At 41.1% G+C, this 21,626-nt stretch overlaps 1 protein-coding gene across 1 annotated transcript in view; it reads left to right on the top strand.

The window, feature by feature from the left end:
* Nucleotides 1-7,566: 7,566 nt before the first annotated feature.
* The window catches only part of TMEM63A (transmembrane protein 63A), a 33,715-nt gene continuing 19,655 nt past the window's right edge, over nt 7,567-21,626 (top strand). Inside the window, exons 1-9 of the mRNA XM_068395179.1 lie at nt 7,567-7,619; nt 10,253-10,449; nt 12,706-12,785; nt 14,352-14,415; nt 15,848-15,885; nt 17,050-17,192; nt 19,714-19,765; nt 20,910-21,018; nt 21,422-21,492. Of these exons, the coding sequence (XP_068251280.1) occupies nt 10,264-10,449; nt 12,706-12,785; nt 14,352-14,415; nt 15,848-15,885; nt 17,050-17,192; nt 19,714-19,765; nt 20,910-21,018; nt 21,422-21,492 (743 nt within the window). The 5' untranslated portion in view covers nt 7,567-7,619; nt 10,253-10,263. The remainder of the gene's footprint in view (nt 7,620-10,252; nt 10,450-12,705; nt 12,786-14,351; nt 14,416-15,847; nt 15,886-17,049; nt 17,193-19,713; nt 19,766-20,909; nt 21,019-21,421; nt 21,493-21,626) is intronic.

Consider the following 21,626-nt stretch of genomic DNA (forward strand, 5'->3'; position numbering starts at 1 on the left):
GGAAAACGGTGTTTTCAGTGAAGTTCAGGTTCAGGAAGGGATTTGAAAATCATGATGTGCAGCAGACTTGGAAGTCTGGCTCTTAAAACTCCTCGGAGGCTGCACTGCTTGATTTGTTCTCAGCCACTTGTGGTAGGAAAGCTTACCTCTGGACTTCGCTATGTTTCCAGGCCTGGAAAACTCTTAAACACATGCTGTCCTAAATAAGAAAATGCTCCAACTCATAATGGAACATGAAAATACACTATTGCCTGGGCTTGTCTTGAAACTAATCCAGAAACCTCAGCAATTACAGAGCACAGTTGTCTTGTTTCCTAAGGAAAGTGGATGGGTACTGGTTTCTTAACACAATTTCACGTCCTCTGAGAAATGCTCTCACTGTGATAATTTGAATAATAAGTTCAAGGTCTTACACTGATGTATGAAAAAAGGAAGACCTGAGGAACTACAGGCCAGTCAGTCTCACCTCTGTGCCTGGCAAGATCATGGAGCAGATCCTCCTGGAAACTATACTGAGGCACACGGAAATCAAGGAGGTGATTGGTGACAGCCAACATGGCTTCACTAAGGGCAAATCACGCCTGACAAGTTTGGTGGCCTTCTACGATGGGGTTACAGCGCTGGTGGATAGCGGAAGAGCAACTGATGTCATCTACCTGGACTTGTGCAAAGCATTTGATACTGTCCCGCATGACATCCTTGTCTCTAAATTGGAGAGACATGGACTTGACAGATGGACCACTCTGTGGATAAGGAATTGGCTGGATGGTTGAGTTACGGTCAACAGCTCAGTGTCCAAGTTGACACCAGTGACGAGTGGTGTTCCTCAGGGGTCGGTATTGGGACCGGTCCTGTTTAACATCTTTGTCAGTGACATGGACAGTGGGATTGAGTGTGCCCTCAGCAAGTTTGCCGGCGACACCAAACCCTTCTATTCTTCACAGGAACAACGGTGCAAAGGAACTGCGATCAACCTGGCTTGCTGTTCCCCAGAGCAGCTGGCAATTTGGGGCCTTAAATCTCAGGTCTGCTCACCTCAAGGCTCCGCGTGCAGCAGTGCCAGCTCACACCTACTCTCTCAGCTGTGCCTGTACAGTCCCAGGAACTGATCCAGGCAGGGTGCAAAAGAAAAGGTGCGCCGTGTTGTGAAGGCAGGAATAGTTTGCCTAGGTGCTCCCATGCAACATGGACCCTTTCCTCTGCCCTGGGTCCATCTCACTCCAGAAACTCCTACAAAGTGGCTGTGCCACTTCACAGGACCTGCTCTTAACTCCTCCCAAATTAATTCTGATCACACAGTTCATGATAATCTGGTATATAATCTGAATATATAAACATCTGCTTCACTGAAACTGTACAGAATATCAACAGGAAGGGAGAGCTGAAAAGATTTAGGCTCTCTTCCCAGTTCTGTCCCTGAGTCAGGATAACGACCTTGAGCAAATTGCCTTGGCCAAAATTTTCAAGTCCATATTTAGACACCAAAATAAATAACCTGATTTTCAAAGGCACCAGCCAACCACAGCTTCTACCAACAAAACCCTAATCACCAATAGACTCTAACAATTACTGTACATAAAGTATGTTAGTAAAACAAGAGATATCCCTCTTACCATCTGTTACTGCTTACTTACGTGGAAGAAAGTTCTCCACTGATCCACAGATCAACCACGTGTTTAAGCTCAGCTTGCAGTGACTACATTACTTTCCCTTTTTACACAGACCAGGCCACACTCTTACGCCTGAGGCAATGTCAAACATGCCATGTACAGCTGGAGGGAATACCTTTATACCCTTTGCACACATTTGAAAGGAGAAAGATGGAAAAGAAAAGAAAGTGATTCAGAGAAAATAAAATCATCACAAAAAAAGGAAATATGAGAAAGGATGAATGGGAGGAGGAAATAAACTACAGAAAGAGGAATGAAAGTGGATAGGGAGGGATAAGAATGGGAAAGCCAGAAGGTATGGTGATAACACGTCCAACAGACGATCACATGCTAAGGAATGGCCAGTATTTAGGCAACTCCTCTGCTTCTCTAAAGTGGGGGGGACAGAAAGTGCACAGTGAGGACCCAGATGCCTGCAGTGTGCCTCCAGCGGCAGTCACGCGCTTGGAACTGGCTGGATGCTGCTGCACCCCACCATTTCCAGTTATGCTCCAGTAAAGCCAGGCCCGGGCGCAGGATCTTCCTCGATGGAGAAAGCCACGCTGCCCTTGGTCATGGCTGTTTGCCATTGCGATGGCTCTTCACGGCTTCCTGCTTAAGCCACTTTGCATCCTGTCACCAGCTCACCCCAGACACTTGTGCCTCGTGTACTTGGCACCTGACCCCCTGCTTAGGCTCACCAGGATCATCCTGCTGTCATTAATGGACCCCACGCTTGCCCGCTGCGGCGGGTATCTGCAAAGGAGCCAAGTCACTGCTGCAGTGGAAAATGTAACAGGGACCTACTTGGCTCTTTGCAAAGCCAAAGCCTGAATTTAACAGATCAGGCCTATTTCTAAAGGCTGAGACACACAAGTCTACAGAGACAATTAGTGGTGCAAGATCATAGGCAGAACACAGAAGTTAATGAAGCATAACTCTTAATTTCTGCTGCTTCTGGTTTGCTTTGAGTTAACCTGAGATTAAAATAAAATCAAAGCTCTTTGAAATCCTCACAGTTTGCACTCTGATTTTTTTTCATCTGTAAATCTAAGAGAGGAAAGCAGGAATTCTTGTGCAAGGGAAAAAAAAATCATTCATTTTAAAAGTCCTTTAAAAATTATTTAATCCAGATTTCTATTGAAACATATTATTATTTTTTAAAAAGTTACTCATTTGAAGTATAACTACCTATATTAAGGCTATTAAGCTTTTGACACTTTAAAAATATTGTCAATTACATTTATAAATGTTAAAGCAGTGTGTTTGATGCTGACATTTTAAGGGAAGTCAAGCCAGTGAACCAGGAAGGGTCATCACCAGGGCCTTGGAACCCGGTTCGTAAGTCTAAAAGCTGGGGATCTCACTGGACTCTTTGCAGATAGAGAGCGGATAAAGCAGGCCAACAAGTTCAATGACTAGTTTGCTCAAAGGTGTCAATCTGAGTAGTACTTGGAAAAAAAAAAGGAAAAACTAGTTTTCCTCTTCTGATCTATTCTGATCAAAAACAGGATTTGAGAGGTTGGTTAACAAAAATTTACTTTCAATCCAAGGTTCCAGCAAACCCTGATGACGTGACCCTCCAATGGTTTAGACTGCAAGATCTCCTGGAGCATTTTGTGGCTCCTGCACAAGCAATCACACAGCTTTCTGCTCCAGGGAAAGCAGAACCTAAGGCAAAGATGCTAATGTCAGTCTGGGTCTCACCCCAGTACTGTTGCAACAACAATTACTATGTACAGTCAGGACAGCTGTGGAGCACAGAGGCTCTTGAGGACACTAAAGTTCTTTGCTAGAACTAACTTATATTGTACCCAAGAAGAGGAAAACATTACAAGCTGTGAGTGGTTTAATATTTTACACTGGTGACAAATACACCTACTCCATGACTCACCTAGAACCAATGGGTCACATGGCCAGGTGCTGTCCTCTTCAGTGGGAGAGACCAGATTGTGACAGATGGTTTCTCCATCTCCCTCTCTCTCAGGGAGCTGCCGTAATTATAGTTAGTGCTATGCCACCTATGCATTAACTCCCTTCAGCTTCTATACACACAGGGTTAACGCACGGATAGGCATTAAGATAATATGTATCTTCAGAAAACAATGAAGTCATTCATGTTACAGGTCACCTTGTCCTAGTTTTGTACCAAAGTGCGTCACATCAACAATGGCTGAATTTCGACAAGCTAATAATAAACCCCCAAATCCTATATATCAACAAAACATTCTCCACAGCTGCAACTATCTGCAAAACAGAGGTTTAAAACCTCACACCGTGCTCAGGTGAGTGATGAGGATGTCCATGCAATGCCCACTGGTAAGGTATAGGCCCATCTCAGCCCAGGTAGGCGTAGGGCAAGGTTCTGCAGTTGTTATGGCTGGGTTTGGCAGCATTTATAGCTGGGGTACCAGTACAGAAGCCCGGGAGCACTCACAGGGACGCCTCTCTAGACATAACCAGGCTGACCAAAAACAATGAGCTCAGTGCACAAAGTAGGGACAATAATCCAGTGTGTCATAAACCAAGTTTAAATGCAAAATATGTTGTAATAAGCTTACTTTTTTCTCCTGCACATTTCTCCCATACTTTTCAGTATTGCTATTTTAGATTGTGGTTACTTGTGCATTTTAATAAAATTCCAGTTTTCATTTAAATATAACTTGATGAAGATCGTGAGAAAAATTAATCATGCTCAAGCATCAGTACCACGGCCCCATTCACCACTTGCTATCTGACACAAAACATAAAACAAACGCAAGGCAAATTTCTATCATATATAGCTAGATATATTCAGTTAAATATTTTGTATAATAGTGAACTCTCTTGACTAATAGAAATACATTCCAACTTTAATGCAAGGCTGTTTCTACCTTGAAATCAACATATTATCTATGAATGAGAAACAGCACTACAAAAATAGTAAGTATAGAGAGAAACCAAGCGTAAATTGTTAATTTAAATCAACACTTGCTGCTTGCTTATTTGTATTATGATGAGTTCATTTAAATCTGTCTATCTATCTGTCTAGATTTATTTGTTTATTTTTATTATACACATATTAATGCTCAGGGCTTTCAGAGGAAGACTCCATAATGCCTGCACTAAGTCCTTTGGTATATTGAGGCTTGTAAACAGATTGCTGGATGAAGGCAAGGATTAAAAGGTAGCAAAGGGCTGCCAGGCTAGAAGCCTGAATTAAATCCATTAAGATATATTTGAATAGGCAGATAAGTAAGGAACAGCAAGCTGGGCTGATGGGTTTCTTCAGAAAGAAGAAACCACAGCGAGAGTTGCCACACATGGTAAAGCATCAGGCCACCTGCTACTCACATCCAGAGACTATTGATGTCCTGTTAGGAGTTCACCCATCAAGGGAACTCCTGCTGTGATAAATCAAACTAAAGTGACAGAGGAGTTCTTCAGCCATAAGGTCATTTAATAAAGTAAGGGAAGAGTCACACATGCAAGTGTAAATACCCCGCACACTTGTTGCACTTGGTGCTAAAGAGCTGTTGAAGTGGATATGGACCATGCAAAATACGAGAAAGATGGAAGAATTTTAAATTCTATTGACCTGCTGCCTAGGTCCTGAGGCTGGATTTCCATCTGCTCTAGCAACATAATTAAACGTTTGCTAACTAATGACAGTATGTGGCTTTTGTCACCAAAAGAACAGACAGTGGTAAACAAAACCCTATTTACAAGAGGTAGGGAGGAGGGAAATGTGACTCTGCTGTTGAAATTAGAGATAAAAAAAATCACACCACTTAGCTAAAGAGCCTGTCTAGACAGAGGAAGAAAAAAAAAACAAATGACAAAAGCTTGATGTTGTTCTTGTGAGAAAGAGAGGGAAAAATGATTTTGTAGCTGGGCAAAAGTCTTCATAATGAAGAAAGTCAAGACTACAATGTCAAGATCACTGAATATCACCTGTTTTACACTACAGAGTAAGATAGTCTAGCCAGAGCAAGGCCTTCATAATTTTGAAAAATAAGGCAAGAATCAAAAGTACAAACAGCTTAGGAAATCAGTGAGAAAATCAACCAAACAGATTTTGGTCCTAGAAGTGTAAGAGCTGCAAGCATACACTGAAGCTTCATCTATGTGGTAGGTGTACTCTACTGCAGCTGCATCAGTAAAATTTAATTTGAAAGACAGTGATTATAACAATTCCACTTTGAATTCCTGTTTTGAAATAAGCTGTCCACAAGAAGAGTTATTCCAGAAAAGCTAGGATGGAATAATTACTCTGCTACACTCATGCCAAACAACTTTCCCCCCAACATAGCCCTAAGTAGAAGAGCGTGTGTTTTAAAGCTAAAATAATTAACATAATTCAACAACAGTGGAATTTCTTTATTTCAGCAGTGAATCTGAACCACTCTGCTTTGAGCTGAGAACTTTTATGCCATTTTCTAACTAATACAATTGTTATGGCCAATTTAAAATCACAGATTACCTGCAATGCAGCTCCTACATAAATTATGAAATACTATCTTGAAATGTCTCTCAGCTACTGCAGATAACTGGGACTTTTCCCTTTTTGTGGGGTGGAGTGGCGGAAGGCACATAGCACATGTACAGCCAAACGCTGCTCTGCAGTGAGCAGACATTCCTGAAAAGTGAGGCAAGGATTTAACACAGCGAAGAAATTTTGGATTAATAAAATGGCAGGGAGCAGGATAAAGGGTATGCATGCAGGGCACTAAGCAATACACACAGTTTGTATACACAGGGACATAAGGAGTTGAAGATGGAGAGGCAGGAGCAGGACTGTCAACTGGAGGAGATGCTGGCTTCTTGGCAGCTGGGATGCTCATTTCTTTTAAACGTAAAAGTCAACAGATGACTGAGATTTCGATCAGTGTAACATCAGATTGAACCTTGCAATGGCCTGATGATTTTGGTTGTTTTTAGAGTGAGTCCCTGTTCTGAAACATCACTGCTGCTTCGTCCATGAGACTGGAGGTAGGGTGCAAATCTTTGAAGGCAAGTGGTCTCCCTGCCTCCCTCTGAACGGTTACATTTTTGCCATTATCATAATCTTCTTCCTCAAATGCCTGCTGCTCATTGAGGTCAATCGTGCCAATCAGGGGAAAAGGATGAAGACACAGGAGGATGATGATGGTTGGCAATGCTGGGTATCAAATGGCTGTTGAGGGAACATTAAAAGGGTAGAAAAGAGGTGGACAGCAGGGCCTTGCCTTTTATTTAACACTGAAATTGAGAAATCACCAAGTAGTGAGGAAATCCTTCATACGTAACCAGAGATTTTGTCTTTAGGATCCAGCACAGAATTTTCGTAGATGAGCTATGAACTTCTAAAATAACTGTTGTAAACCATTACAGATATAATTTCAACGGAATTGCATAAAGGGAAAGCTTGGCTCAAGATGCTTTAAAGGCAGTTCTGGCGTACACAGGCCGCCGACCCAGAAGCTCTTGCTGCTGTGCAGGAATAAAACCGGCTCCCCACACAGCTCCAAGTGTCTCCCCTGCTAAAACAAAACCGCGCTGAATAAAAACGGGTGACCCCATCTCCTGACCGCCATGTCATATTGGCAGCAGAAGAAACCGGACAGCCGTGTAAGGAAAATGACAGCAACTTTCCCCCTGTTGTTCTACTGCGGGGCCCTTTCCCTGAGGGAAGCACTTCGGGGTCCGGAAAAGAATGCTGGAGAAGCGACGGGCTACAACACTGAACAACTAGCCGCCTTCGGGGCTGAGCTGCCCCGTGAGGGAGGCAACGAAAGAAGGCAGGGGATCCATGGCCGCCGCCCCGGCCCGGCCCGGCCCGGCAGCGGGGCTCGGCCCGGGCACGCATGCGCGGCTCCCGGGACTTGTTGCTGGGCCTTGTAACTTCGGGGCGGGACGGAGTTGCGGCGCTGCGCCCCGTGCGGTGACGAGACGAGACGAGACGAGACGAGACGAGAGGGGAGGGGAGAGGCCGCGGCCGCCCCGGTGCAGGTAAGGGAGGGCGGGAGCGAGCGGCGCTGCCGGCGGCAGCCTTGGTCGGCGGCGCTGTGTGGGGACGAGACGTGCACGGGCTGCGTGGGGCGGCCTCGGGGCAGGTGCGGCCGCGGGGAGGGGAGAGGGCGAGGTGAGCCCTGAGGGGCAGCCGCCGGGGCACGGGCTGTGCCGCCAACTGCGGCCGGGCTACGCTGCCGGCTGAGGCCGGACTGCCCGCGGGGGCCGGGGCCGGCCGCCTCCCGCTCCCTTCCGCCCGGCCCTCCTGAGGAAACAGCCGTTTTCGCTGGGCCGCCTCCCCCCTCTCCCGTCAGCGGCCGCAGCCGGACCCCCGGCCCCGCGGGCTCGGGGCGGGGAGTGGGCGGCCGGGGCCGCCCTGAGGGCGGGCGTCCCCTCCCTGCGGAGGGGCGGTGCGGGGCAAGGGGCTAAGCCCGGCGCATCCTCAGAGGTGAGCAGGGAGCCCAGGGCTGACTCCCTGTGCCGGTTACGAGCCCTGGGGGTTTGCCGGTGTGGCGCCTGGGGAAACCTGCCCTGCCAGCCCTGATTTCACGGCCCTGCCAGGGCAGGGGTCGCTGTCGGGGACCCAGCCCTCGAATACTGTGTTCAGTTTTGTGCCCCTCACTACAAGAAAGACATTGAGGTGCTGGAGCGAGTCCAGAGAAAGGCAACAAAGCTGGTGAAGGGTCTAGAGCACAAGTCTTATGAGGAGCGGCTGAGGGAACTGGGGTGGTTTAGTCTGGAGAAAAGGAGGCTGAGGGGAGACCTTATCGCTCTACAACTATGTGAAAGGAGGTTGTAGTGAGGTGGGTGTCGGTCTCTTCCCCTAGGTAACAAGTGATAGGATGAGAGGAAAGGACCTCAGGTTGTGCCAGGGGAGGTTTAGATTGGATATCAGGAAAAATTGCTTCACCGAAAGGGTTATCGAGCATTGGAACAGGCTGCCCAGGGAAGTGGTGGAGTCACCATCCCTGGAGGTGTCTAAAAGACGTGTAGATGTGGTGCTTAGGGACATGGTCTAGTGGTGGACTTGGCAGTGCTAGGTTAATGGTCGGACTCGATGACCTTAAAGTCCTTTCCAACAAAAACGATTCTATGATTCTATAAGGGAGATGGTTTCTAGTGTCTAGAGCCTGTACTGGTGCCCACGTTCCCTGGAAAGGTTGCAAAGCACCGCTGGTTGCATGCTAGTTGCTGCAGCACAACTCCACCCGTGGGAGGTCTGGCCGTTCTCTTTATCTGCCTGACAGCTGGCTTGTTTTAAAATTATAGCTTTCAAGAACTGGAAACTGTGCCTGATAAGATCCATTGTGTTACTTAAAATTTAGCGTGCAGTCTCTGCAGTTGTGATGAAGGTTTCCAAAGTGTGTTCAAAAATACTTTCTTTTCTGTCAGTACTAAATTTCAATCCTTAGAAAGCAAGGATAGATTCACAGCACAAATTTTGTGTGGTGGTGTGGTTGGTTTGTTTGTACCGCGTCACACAGTCCAACATTTAGTAAATGCTGTTTTGGGAGGAGTACTCTCTCTGCTGTTTTCCTGCTGTTTAAAGGGAGAACTTGTACTTATTCATATTCTTGTTTTGGTTTTGTTTTGTTTTCAGCATCCAGAATAGTGCTGTTATCAGAGACATCCATTCCTCTTATGGAGGCGTGGTATCCCAAAAGTAGTGTCCCTGGGCCTGTGATGAGGATCTATAGTATTTGCTTTCAAAGGATAGAGTTTTTGGGGTGTACTTTCTTTACGAATTTATCAGTCAGAAGTGTGTTCTGCATGAAGCATGCTTTTGTCCCAAGTCCATGGGAAGCATCAAGTTAATAAGATCCAAGAAAAGAAATATTTCAAGTGGAAGGCCCCAAAATAAGTGACAAATTGCCTGTACTGGTAAAAAGACCTTTGTATTAATAGCCAAATCTTGTGCATTCTTGTATGTTACTACATTATCTGAGCAGGTCCGTTGACTAAAATGAGATAGATGGCTATTCTCTTAGAAAATTAGAAATACTCTTTGTTCTTTGTTGTTCATGATATACTGTAATTACTGTGTTGTTCTTTCAGTTGAATTCTCCTATTAAAACAGGAAAATGACACAATAGCCTAAGAAAAGAGAGGAGCATGTGTATTTGTGTAGTAGTTCTTTTCTGTGGAATTAATGGTGAATTTGTTAATAATCTCAAGGTCTTGATATTTGAATACAAAGTTCACAAGCTGGTATGTTCACACATGCTCATCAACTAGGAGCAAAATCTTCTAACTGCTGTTGTTGAAACATCTAATGCCCTGTGTTACTCCTAGAACCAGAATCCAGGCTGGAATAAGTAGTTTAATGTTATAGGTTAGAAGATGGAGAAGTTTGTTTTGTGTGGGTCTTCCATTGTCTTCCTCAGATGTCTGTAAAGGATATGGCTGGTTAGAAGTCTGGAATTCTTGCCTGGTCTCTGCTACTAACTAAGCCTGTCAGTTATTGCGTAATATTTTACAGGGGAAGATTGTCAAATATGACTTCACTTCCAAAGTAGTTTCCTGGTTGAATCTTCCTGTACTTTTTGTACTTGTAATGTTAGTACATTTCATAAATACCAGGCAGGCTTTTCGCATGGTTGTTTCACTTCTTCTTTTCTTTTTTTTTTTTTTAGGGAAAGACAAAATGAACCCTTTCTTTTTTCTGGGTTTTGGACATTCTCATCTAGTCTACTTCTGGAACAGAAGTGTACCTTTCAACTCAACAAATGAGACGTATTGCTACAGCACTGCCCGAGGCAGCACGGTGCTCCAAGGAGTAACTTTTGGTGGAATCCCAACTGTCCTGCTGCTTGATGTAACCTTCTTTTTTGTAAGCCCAGTTTCGGTTTCTTATGTTGAAAATCCTTGTGGCCTTCTCAAAAGTTAGATTGTTCAGAATTCTCTTATTTATCAGGTAGGGGTTTGTTTCTGAGAATCTTCAGAGTAAGAAATGTGCTAAGGCCGTCCTGGGAACATCAAAGCACTTTTCAAGTATTGATGAAGGTTCACATACATGTGGGGTGACAGTGTCACTGTATGTTGGACATGTAGATGTAGAGAGACCGCAATGTCATAGTGTCTGTATGTGGAGTGATGGTGGGCTTTGCAGTGGTAGCTCAAATTTCTATGTTTTGTCTTAACTGCAAGAACATTTGTTCCTTACTCTGGGTTTAAGTACTGGGTCCCTTTTCAGGAAGGGAATGCCATTGCTAACTTGATTGTTTTTCAAAAGGAAATACAATATGGAAAATCTGTCATTTCACAGATTTTTTAAAATTAGATTTCATGAAGCTGTCAAGGAAATAATGTACTGATCAGCTCAGTCCTGACCAGAGGAGGAATATGATTAGTTGTTAGTCTGGAGGCTCCAAAACTGGAGCTGATCTGGAGGCCTCTGACTCCAATAAAACTTACAGTTATTTCTACAGAGTTGGTTTAGGTAGTCTTAAGCCACCAGAAAAAGAGCTGTAGATCTGAAGTTGGCCTGATAAGTGAGGTTTGTGATAGTAAAATTAGACTAAAGGGATCACGTAGTTCCTGAGTTCTAGAAAGCCACTAGAAACTTAAAACCACTAGTGTAAGGTAAGAGCTGGTGGTTCTGTAGGAACGCAGAGGATGTTCCTAAAAATTATCTAGTGGCATTGTTTGCTATTCATTTGGTGTATGCAGCATGCTACCATAAATCCATTTTCTGAGAACGTACAGTATTTACTGCTCTGTGCAACTGATGGCACAGCACTTCATAAGATTTGGTTGGAGTGTTTGAAGGGACTTCTGTGGTTGAATTTTAAGATACTGGGGTCTCTGCTTTTGAATTCCTTGCTGTTGAACCCTCCTCTCAAACAGCATTAGGTAGAGAGTTAGATGCAATGTAGAAGGCTCCTGTATTCTTCAAGTACAGAGTACTGAAATTTATTTAGCAACTCCTGTATTCCTGTGTTCATGACATGGTTACTGCAGATCATTTTAGTAACTGTCAGCTGATGGGTTTCTGAATATTATTTCAAGGCTGGTTTCCTAAGAAAGTGAGGTTTATATATTGCATTGCCTTCCCATTTTTGTCTGACAGTTCCTCCTAATAACCGTAGAATACCTTAGTCCATTGCAACCACAGTTGCAAAGAGCCTAGAGAACTTCCCTGCATGCATGAAGTTTAATGGCCAGATGAAGGAGGAAGATCTAAATTAATATTCCCTGTTGGGAAGAAGGCTGTTATAAGAAGGTTTTATTTATTGCGAAATGCAGAAATCAGCTGTGTAATCTTGACACATACATAATCTTGACAAGTATCCTGGCTGGCCAGTCTGTATTTGCGTAGATCCAAATAAGTTACATCACTAGCACTGCTTTCTAGCCAAACAGGTATGGGATGTAGGAGGGGCTAGGAGGTGAGGGCCTATGCTACATATGCATAGAAAACAGGCCCTGTTACTTCTGCTTCGTACAGAGCAACTTGTTTCTTTTTTTAAAAAAAAAAAAAACGCATCCATGAAATACATAGTGGTGGTGGGTTTTTTTTGTTTTCTTAGCCTCTTTCAAAAAGTGAAAATACAAGGAGAAGATAAAAAATCCATTGCAGAGATTAAATATAAGTTTCTGGGTTTTAGGAGTTATATATTACTTTTACTGAGGGTAAAAATAATTCTCATACTTGAGAAAATAGCTGAGCCCCCGACAGCCTGTTTACATCACTGTTTAAAAAAAACAGTAAAATAAAATTACAAGTCTTCCATCGTAGTTCTGTGCATCAAGTAATGAATAATAGTAAACGTGTATTTATGAAGGTTTTTATTTCCTCTGAAGTACTACTTGCTGCTTTTCCTGTCACAAACCTTCATATACTTGCATTTCAGAAGTATTTTTACATGCAGTTCTCCTCCTTTATAAATTAGAACCAGAAGACAGGCATTCTGGTCCTTTGGTCCCAGACACGTTGGTTTGTAGCATGGTCAGCATTGGGTTGCTTAACATATGACAGTTGGTTTAGGAGCTAGGGTAGCATTTTTTGACAGTTCCTATCCACCTAAGAATAATTATTATGAAGTGGAAAAATAAATATTCAAAGATCTTTGTTTTTATTTTCTAGATTTTAATATTACTGTTTTCCATTATAAGAAAGAGATTCTGGGACTACGGTCGCGTTGCTCTGGTGTCAGAAGCTGAAAGGTAAAAAAGATGTGCAATCAGACTGATTTGTTGAAACCATTTGGGGAATGTGGAAGTCGGTACAGTATACAGGGCTTAAATTAAGTGCATTTGCATCAGTTAGATGTGTTTGTGATCACATGCACATATTTGTTAAACACGTCCTCATGCTGCTTTGTGTGAAATACATCCCACTCACAGAGTTACTCTTTGAGGTTTCAGTAATAAAGTGTGTTTGGCACTGTCGTGAATTTCATTCTACAGTTCTGGGTTAAGGAAGTGGAGGTAAGGAAATAGGCTGCTTGTCTGCTAGCATGTCACATACCTACACATTGACGTTTACAGTGTGTTTCTGTGATAGGAGGATATTAACTATTTTGTTTATCTTGGCTCAAGCCCAGTATCTTCCCAGAGCTCCATGTGCAGCCTGTGCCATAATATTTCTGAAGGGTTTAAAAATAAAACAGAAATGTATCGTTGCAGGTTTCTAAAATTCTTCACTGATTTTTAGTAATACTGCAAATGAGCTTTTCAGTTTTTTTTTTCTATATATTATTTCTACAGGACGATGTCTTGGGATGTTTAAAAGCTAGTTGTTTATTTATGAAGTGGGTAAACTTTAACAGCGAGCCTCTTCCTGGTACTAGTGGTGTAACTAAGTTGTGGTAAATTCATAACTAAGCAACAGGAAAGGACTCAAAATGTGGTTTTAGGTGTAATCCATGTACAATTGTGAAAAGTAGATGGCAAAAAAACCCAGATGGGCAATAACTGAGACAGTTAGCTCAGGCAGGAAGAATGAAGATGCTCTGGCACAGGCTTCCATGGGGGCTGTAGAGGCCTGCATGGGACAAACAGGTCCTTGAGCAGTCAGATGCCTAGGAGCCTATGTTATTGTCCCTGCTGGGCTGTGACCTGAGCCAGCTAGGTCAAAGTTATTGTAGATACACCATGAATATGCTCCATTTTCACATGTATTGTCCTGTAATTATGGGCATATCACCATTGCAACTTTTCTTTTTAGCAACAAACTAAAACCAGGTACTTTGCTATATTTGAGGGCTACGGAGTCTCTAAATGTTTCTAGCCTTGCAGCAGGACTGAATTTGTGTTGAGAAGGTGGCCCTGCAGGTGAGAAATTTAATTGTGCAGAGAAATTCTGAGTAGTGGCTGTAAGATGAAGGAAGAGAGGTGGTGGGAAAAGAGGTGATGTCTTGTAATGAGGAATATCTGAACAGGAAACTACCCTGCAGATCTGATCCTCGCTAGGCCTCCAAACCTGTGTTGCATTCTTTTATGTTATTGTGGTTTAATATCCCAACAAGACCTTGTTTTCTTTCTAGTTCAGTTAAATGCTCTAGTTCAGTTAAATGAACTCACATGTCCTCCATTTTCAACACGAGACACAGCAAAAGTTTCTATAACTAAGCATACGCTACAAGATTAAAGCCACAGCTTTCGTAAGTGAAAAAGTGTTTTTGTACTGCTTCCCTTAGTTACTTCAGAATTGTTGAAGTTGAAATAATTCTGTGGAATTCCATCATCTGTTATTAAAGATATTTTAAAGTGTCATTTAATGTATTTTAGTGAATCAAGATACAACCGATTGTCAACATCTTCATCAGTACCTGAAGATCTTGAATATGATAGTGTAAGTATTCTAGAGTTTTGATGTTTTTTTTAATGTAAACTATTTAATGGAATCTGTTGTAATTTGCCATTCCACCTAGCCCAATGAACCAGTCATAAAATGGAAGACTATCTATATGCAAAAATTAGTAATGCATTGTGTGTTGTGTTTTTATAGAACCATATGTAATCTCTTTCCATTTCCTGACAAACTATTGCCATATGACAAACCAGTATGTTGTGTCATTTTCTAAGTGACTAGGTTTTTTTAATTAGGAGAGGGACTATACGTTAGAGTTTCAAAGGGGAGGCACGGAAGAAAAAAAGAGTACTAAATAATTTGTGCTTAAGTAACAGTTCAAAAAGTTACATTATGTTAACGTGTCAAATAATACCTTGTTGATCTTTATAGTACATTGCCTTCCTCATGAAGATGAGAAAACTGGATGCAAGTGTGAGGCTAGTAATAATGCCATGTGCTCTTAATATTAAAACTGTTTTGGAATGGAAAATAATTTTTTGGCCAAACTTTTGATTAGTTCCATCCATGGTCTCTCTGGAGTCTTTGAATTCACACATCTTTGTCATTTTGTGTGGCAGCTTCAGAATGAACCATGTGAGAGTTGTCCGATGGTAGCAGCCTACGTTTTAACATTTTATATATGTATCAACTTAATATCTGGCCTTGCAACTAAATAATTGTGTGAGCATCAAAAGCATACTGGTGTTTGATCAGGATTGCTCTGCTATTTGTGTAGTTTTCTTCATCTTTTTTAAAACCCTAAAGCAACTGTATCATTGAAACTGTTGAATAAAAACTTGTATCTTTAGCTCGATCATATTCACTTGAAAGAAGAGCCCTTTCAAGAGACAAGATTTTTTTGAACCATACTGGAACATTCAGTGAGATGTGGTCTCTCCTCTACAGTTTCATAGGAGGATTTGTAAACCTATACAAGAAGCCTTTCTGTTAATGTAATCACAGCGTTGTTTCTAACTAACGTTTAACTGATTAACTTGTATTAGACTCTCACGGAACTTATCCTTGAAATTGGAGAGTCTCTGGAAATGGTTTTGGAAAAAATCAGCTTTTCTGCTCTGAAACAATCCTTTAAAAAAAAAATTCCTTAGAAGCTTCAGTCTTGACTTCTGTTCATTGGAGATGGGATTTGGACACACTTGTATAAATTTAAGAAGCCCAAGCAATAAATGTGCAAGTAATTAAAAAAAACCCCTTAAATACTCTGTGAAGACAGACATATGAATTGTCTTGTAAAAAGTACGTAGAGTATGAGGTATTTTTCTGTATGTTTCTAAATTATTATTTCAGAGCAACAAACTGCCAGCTTTTTACCTAAGAGATTGGCTTAATAGAAACACTACTCTTAATTGTACAGATTAGAGACTATATTTTGTGTATGTTAGCTCCTAAAAACGTCCTTCTTTATTTATAGGGATTTTGTTCTTGGATGACAGCTGCTTTTCGGATGCAGTAAGTATATGAAACAGAAACGGTGATCTGTGATTTGCTTTGCTCTTTTTTTAATTAAAAAGGAAGTTTGTATTCAAAAATGTGTGGTTTTTTTTTTTCCTTGAGTAGATAGAATTCAATACAAACAGTGATACAGGTGCCTCTGGTGGGGTGGAAAAAGAATATGAAAACAAGGTCAGCTTATGGGAATACTTCTTCAGGATACAGTTGTCCTTCTGCTGGCAGCCCAGGGACTTCCTGATCTTGGGACGGTGTGTGAACCTCAGTGAATCTATGACATTTGTATGGATTCTGAGCTAATAACTAGGCTCTAGGCTTTTACCCTTCAAAGAGTACTGTGTGGGTGTTCCCCTGTTTGAAGTTGGTAGGGCCCCAGGCAGGAAACAGGGTTTCCCTGCATGGGTTTCTGTGGTTTAGTTGGGGCTGGAGTTGACTGACGAGGAAAAGCCCATCCCACTGTTTCTCAGAAACTGAGCATTAGATGTGTGATGTTTGTTCTTTGTATCTCTTGGGGCTTAGTAAATCATGATTTTTAAATATCGATTTCTAGTTTGGGTACATTGAAACAAAAAAGGGGTGGAGATTGAGCCCGTCTTTCTCTGTTTTTGCTAGTTCAGTTCCTTTTCCAAGAACTCCTATTTTAATTATCTGTCCTGCTGATAATGGATAGATGATGAGAGTTCATTCCAAAGCCTATTAATATCTTCTGTTAATTGGATGTCATAGGAGTAAGGTGATTCTGTTGTCATTTTCCTCATGGGGAGCCTTTATGGAGATGAGTGAACACTGTCACAGTGTGATCTTAATGCTTGAGAGCTAGGCTTAAGACCTTGTGACTGTCATAACACAGGAGGTCACAGCAAATTACTTTGTTCCCTTTTAGGCTGATAAAAAAAGAACTTCAGTTTATATTTGCTTCTCAGATTACTCGTTTCTGTCTTAAATTCCCTCATGTTAATTTTTGTTTGTTGATACTGCACAAGAAAGAGACACTTTTGGAACTTAAATTTATGCATGAAAGAACACAACCATATTGAAAATGGATAGAGATTGATGGAGATGTCGCTGGGTAGATTGAGAAATTAGTGTATGTTCAAAAACCACCCCCCAAAACCCCAAGGATATTAAGTAGACTGACCACATGCTTTTCTGTCTATGATGCAGCGATGACGAGATTCATGAGAGATGTGGTGAAGATGCCATACATTACCTTGCCTTCCAGCGTCACATCATCTGTTTGTTGATTGCTGTCAGCATTTTGTCTGTGTGTGTCATATTGCCTGTCAACCTATCAGGTGATCTGCTTGGTAAGAGGGTTTTTTGTATTCTGAGAAGAATTTTGTTTTTTATATCACTGCAAAAGCTTTTAGGACTTTTTTATTTTGGTAAACTTTGTAACATTTTGTTTCCACCTGCAGTCTGATGCATGTGTCATTTTATGTGAAATTTGTATAAGAGAAAAGGGTTCTTTAAAGGTCTGGCAAAAACTGTGGGCAGAAACAAGAAGGCAGATCACATGCAGACATAGATGGCTAGACCTAGAAAGGTCAAGGCAGGATTAGCTTGACCTACGCCCTCTTAACTACTGTTTATTTAGGCATTCTTTATGTTTTTTATTGGTGGTGATTGCCAATGGAAACTGTCTTCACAGCTGAGAAATCTTTTTCTAGTGTTCAGTCAAATCTCTTCTGCTGGAATTTAAGATCACTGGGGAGCATGGATTATTCTTTTCCTCTTTGCAATATCCTTTTAGCTGCTTGAGGATTATCAATTCATCTGTGCTTTTTTCTCTTTTTGATAAGCCAGACCAGTTAATTCGGTCATTAATGAGAAATGTTTTCCATTTGGCTGATCATAAAATCATTGACTGTCCTCTGAACATTTTTTAATCTGGCTAGATTGTCTCCCATTGTTCCCTTCTGTCTTGGTTTGCAGCTCAAAACTGGACAAATCTTCTCACTGAGACTTTGTCGGTGCTGACTAGACAAAAGAATTATTTCATGTTTCTTGCAGCCTAGTCCTGATAGTGTCTGCCAGTGTGACATCTACCTCTTTCCATTATTAACTCACACTCAACAAATACAGTAAGTGTGTCCTCTAGTCTGCCATTCAGGTTGCTAATGAGAATACTGGTGGACGGAACTCTGTTAAAGCCTGTTTAAACATTCTTCCATTTTTGATAATAGCCCTTATAAGCCCATTTTATACCTGGCTTTGCATCAGTCTTGTCAAGATCATGTTTACAGAGTTGTTCACTGTTGAGCATCTCGGTGAATAGTGATGCTAAAAAAAAAGCAATATTTCATCTGGCTTTCCCAGGAGCTCTCAAGCGGAGTACTTGCTTGTGTTTTGGCTTGTTTGTTCTTATACCACAACAATTGCATCTTTATTTTGTGTACTGACCTTGCTGATCTTTGTCCCTATAATTTGTTCTCTTCTACTGTCCTTAATAATGTGACCTAGTTTTTGTTTTCAGTTTACTCCTACCTGTATTTTAAAGAGCCTTGTGATTTACCCCTCCTCTGTAAAGGGTTACGTTTTACCTGTGCCTTTAGTACTGTTTCTTTGTGGAACTGCGATCTCTGACTTATGAGCTCTTAGCAATTCTCTGTTTGTATTAGTATCTGCTTTCTTAAAGACCATTGCTGTTTTTTTTTTTCTTTGCATTTCTTTTCTTTTTTTGCTCTTTCAAAGGACCCTTTATCATTTCGCAGTCACTTCTTCTTCCTTGCTTTCCATCTCTGTGTTCTTAGCCAGCATCCCTAGTTTTACAGAATCAAATCCAACACAACTGGTGCCCCAGTTGCTGTCTTCACCTCCTGCATAAAGTGAAGAGAGTGATTTCAGTGCCTTCAAAGAACTTATAGAACATAGTTCCTTCTTCTGATCTACTTACTACCTGTATATTTATACCAAAATGGATTTTGTAATATGTGTCAGTTTGTACACACTGTCCTTCTCTAACTACAACTTGATAAAAGTTGTAGTATCTTGGATACCAGTAGATGCTCTCTGTTAATGCAAATGGCAGAGTATGGCTGGCGTTCTAAAGCAGGAGGATACAGCTTCTGTTTTCCTGTGTTAATTTTTGTGGGGGTAGGAAATACAGCTGAAAAACAAATATGAAGTTTTAGTGTCTCTCCCCTTCTTCCTCCCCTTCCACCATATGCTGATTTTGTGCGTTTGCAGTTCTTTCTGTTGTGATGACTTAACTTGAAATGTGGTTTAACAATCTATGCTAGAAGATCGTTTAGCTTTCCAGATAGGCTTAGCTCTTTTTCCTTTGTCAACATGTACTCAATTTTCACTCACTTGCATTATCATTTTTTAAAATACTTGGCAGTCTAGAGAAAGAGTGTGATATAAACTTTCTCATTTTTGACCTTAGTGAGGTTATCAGTACTGTTTTGTCAACATTGAATTAATGCAGTTTAAAAAAACTGAGATAAGAAACCAGTGAAGATGGAATAAAAATGTGAAGGAAATATGCTCAAATCCATAAACAATGTTATTAATGGATGTGAAGAGAGATTGGAGGGAGAAAGGGAACTGCTGCAAAGATCTAGTATTCTGATTTTTAAAATAATCTGTTATTTCACTTGATGGGTTGAATGTGGTATAATCCAGGGGGGTGGTTTCCAACTTTTAAATGCAATGCAGCGTAAACCAGCATTGATTAAGATTCTAAATCTTTTTAACAATGATTATGCTCAGCATTAAAAAAAAGTATATCAACATTTAAAAAAACAGAATAAAAGCTGACTTTCTGATAGTTTGCATGTGAATGTTGTACCAGTTAATTATACTACTTGGTTTTGTTCTTCTTAGATAAAGATCCCTATAGTTTTGGAAGAACAACTATAGTGAACTTACAAACTGGGTAAGTAAATCTTGCAGAGTACTTTTATGCTTATGTCTGTTTCCTGCCATAGTCTCTAAACATGTGACTTGATACTTGCAGCATGGCTTATGGGGTAGGAATTACTTACTCACACTTCATCAACTGAAACTGGGATATATTCTGCTTCAGGCTATGCAGTTGCAGTGCTGATAAGAAATCTGGAGACTGGGCTTCTACTCTCTCAGCTCATACTTGTTACACTACATGTTTCTCTTGGCTAATGACCGCACATCTAGTGATATTACTTTCAGAAATTTCCACATTAAAAGAAACCATACTTCAGAAGGAAAATAAAGCTGACAGCTTTACTAGAATATGTAACTCGGATGATTTAAATTCTCTTACATCGGATTTATGTGTGTGCATATCTCTCCCATCCGAGATCATGATGAAAGTCATCTCTATGTGTTTTAAAAACAGTCTGTAAAAAAGCTGAGATACAAAGCTGTACAATTTTTCTGTTTTATTACTTGATCAATCCACATCTATCCGTGCTGCTGCATCCAATAGAGTTTCTGCCAATGCATTTTGGTTTTTTTAACCACATTATGGATCCTAGTAACTAGTGGGGATTTTTTGTTTGGTTGGGATTTTTTATCTGTAAAATAGGTTCCTGTATTTTAGGTTAATTGTAAACTGAAGAACTGATCACAGAACAGAACTTCTATAAGCTTTGAGGAAGGAGCTATCAGAGAAGCAGAATTTGCTCCCTGTATTAGGCTGTTTTGAATTTGAGTAAGGATTGTGTTCAAGGAGAGTTCAATTATGTTCTCAGCACAGTAACAAGTAAGGCCAATAAAAAACATTGTGGCAAACAGCATGGTGTGTGCTGTTGGTCATCTGAATGACAAGGCTCAAGCCAAATGCAGCCTAAAAGTGTCCATGTCATAGAATATCTGTTTTCTTTGTAGGTCTGTTATCCATAGAATTTTATGATAAGCAAGTAACCCTAATGGCTGTCCAAGGCATCTGCATAGGTGTGACTGACTACCAGTAACTACCTTTTTTTCTTCTTTTGTTTTCAAAGAGAGGTTCTGATCTGGTTAGCATTTTGATGGCTACTTGTATCAGTTGGACAATTAGCTCTTCCTGTTTCTCATATTCATAACATTTTGTCCAACAGTAATAATCTTCTTTGGCTGCACACGGTTTTTGCTGTTGTTTACCTGATTCTGACTGTTGTCTTCATGAGACATCACATGAAGTATGTCACATATAAAGAAGAAAACATAGTAAGTTTCTGTATTGGGTGAAAAAAACCATACAGTATGTTTGCAAGTGGCTAATGCTAAAAAAGCAGATTGCTAAGATGCCTCCTGCTTGCTAGAATGTGACATAAGTGTGAAAGTGTTCACAGAAAGCAAAGCTCTACTGAGTGAATTGTGAAAAGAGAGGGAGAGAAGGGGGTTGGGGAGGGATTTGTGAAATTTTGGTGTAACCAATGTAGAGGGTGAACGTGGTGCTGTCTTGAATAGATGCAGCTCCCATCAAAATAAAAATTTCCGACCTTTTTTCCCCTCTACAACACAGCTACTTGTGCTGTGTTGCTGCCTTCCTCATACTCTTTTTTTTTTTTTTTTTCCCCCTCTTTCGTGATGTGGTTTTTCAAAATTGGAGTTGCATTTTCTCTTGCAGGTTAAGTGCACATTGTTTGTAACTGGTCTTCCAAAAAATGCAAAAGAAGAGACAATACAAGGCCATTTCAGGTAAGTTCCATGCTTGAGCAGTATCATTAGGAACAGGAGATTTAAAATTGTCCTGGTAGTTTTACCTGACCAAGCAGATGCACTGCTTAAAATTCATATTATAGTATCTGTCTTCTAAAAGCATATTGTATTCC

This window comes from Nyctibius grandis, chromosome 1 (assembly GCF_013368605.1).
Source record: "Nyctibius grandis isolate bNycGra1 chromosome 1, bNycGra1.pri, whole genome shotgun sequence".
In the NCBI taxonomy this organism is placed as follows: Eukaryota; Metazoa; Chordata; class Aves; order Nyctibiiformes; family Nyctibiidae; genus Nyctibius; species Nyctibius grandis.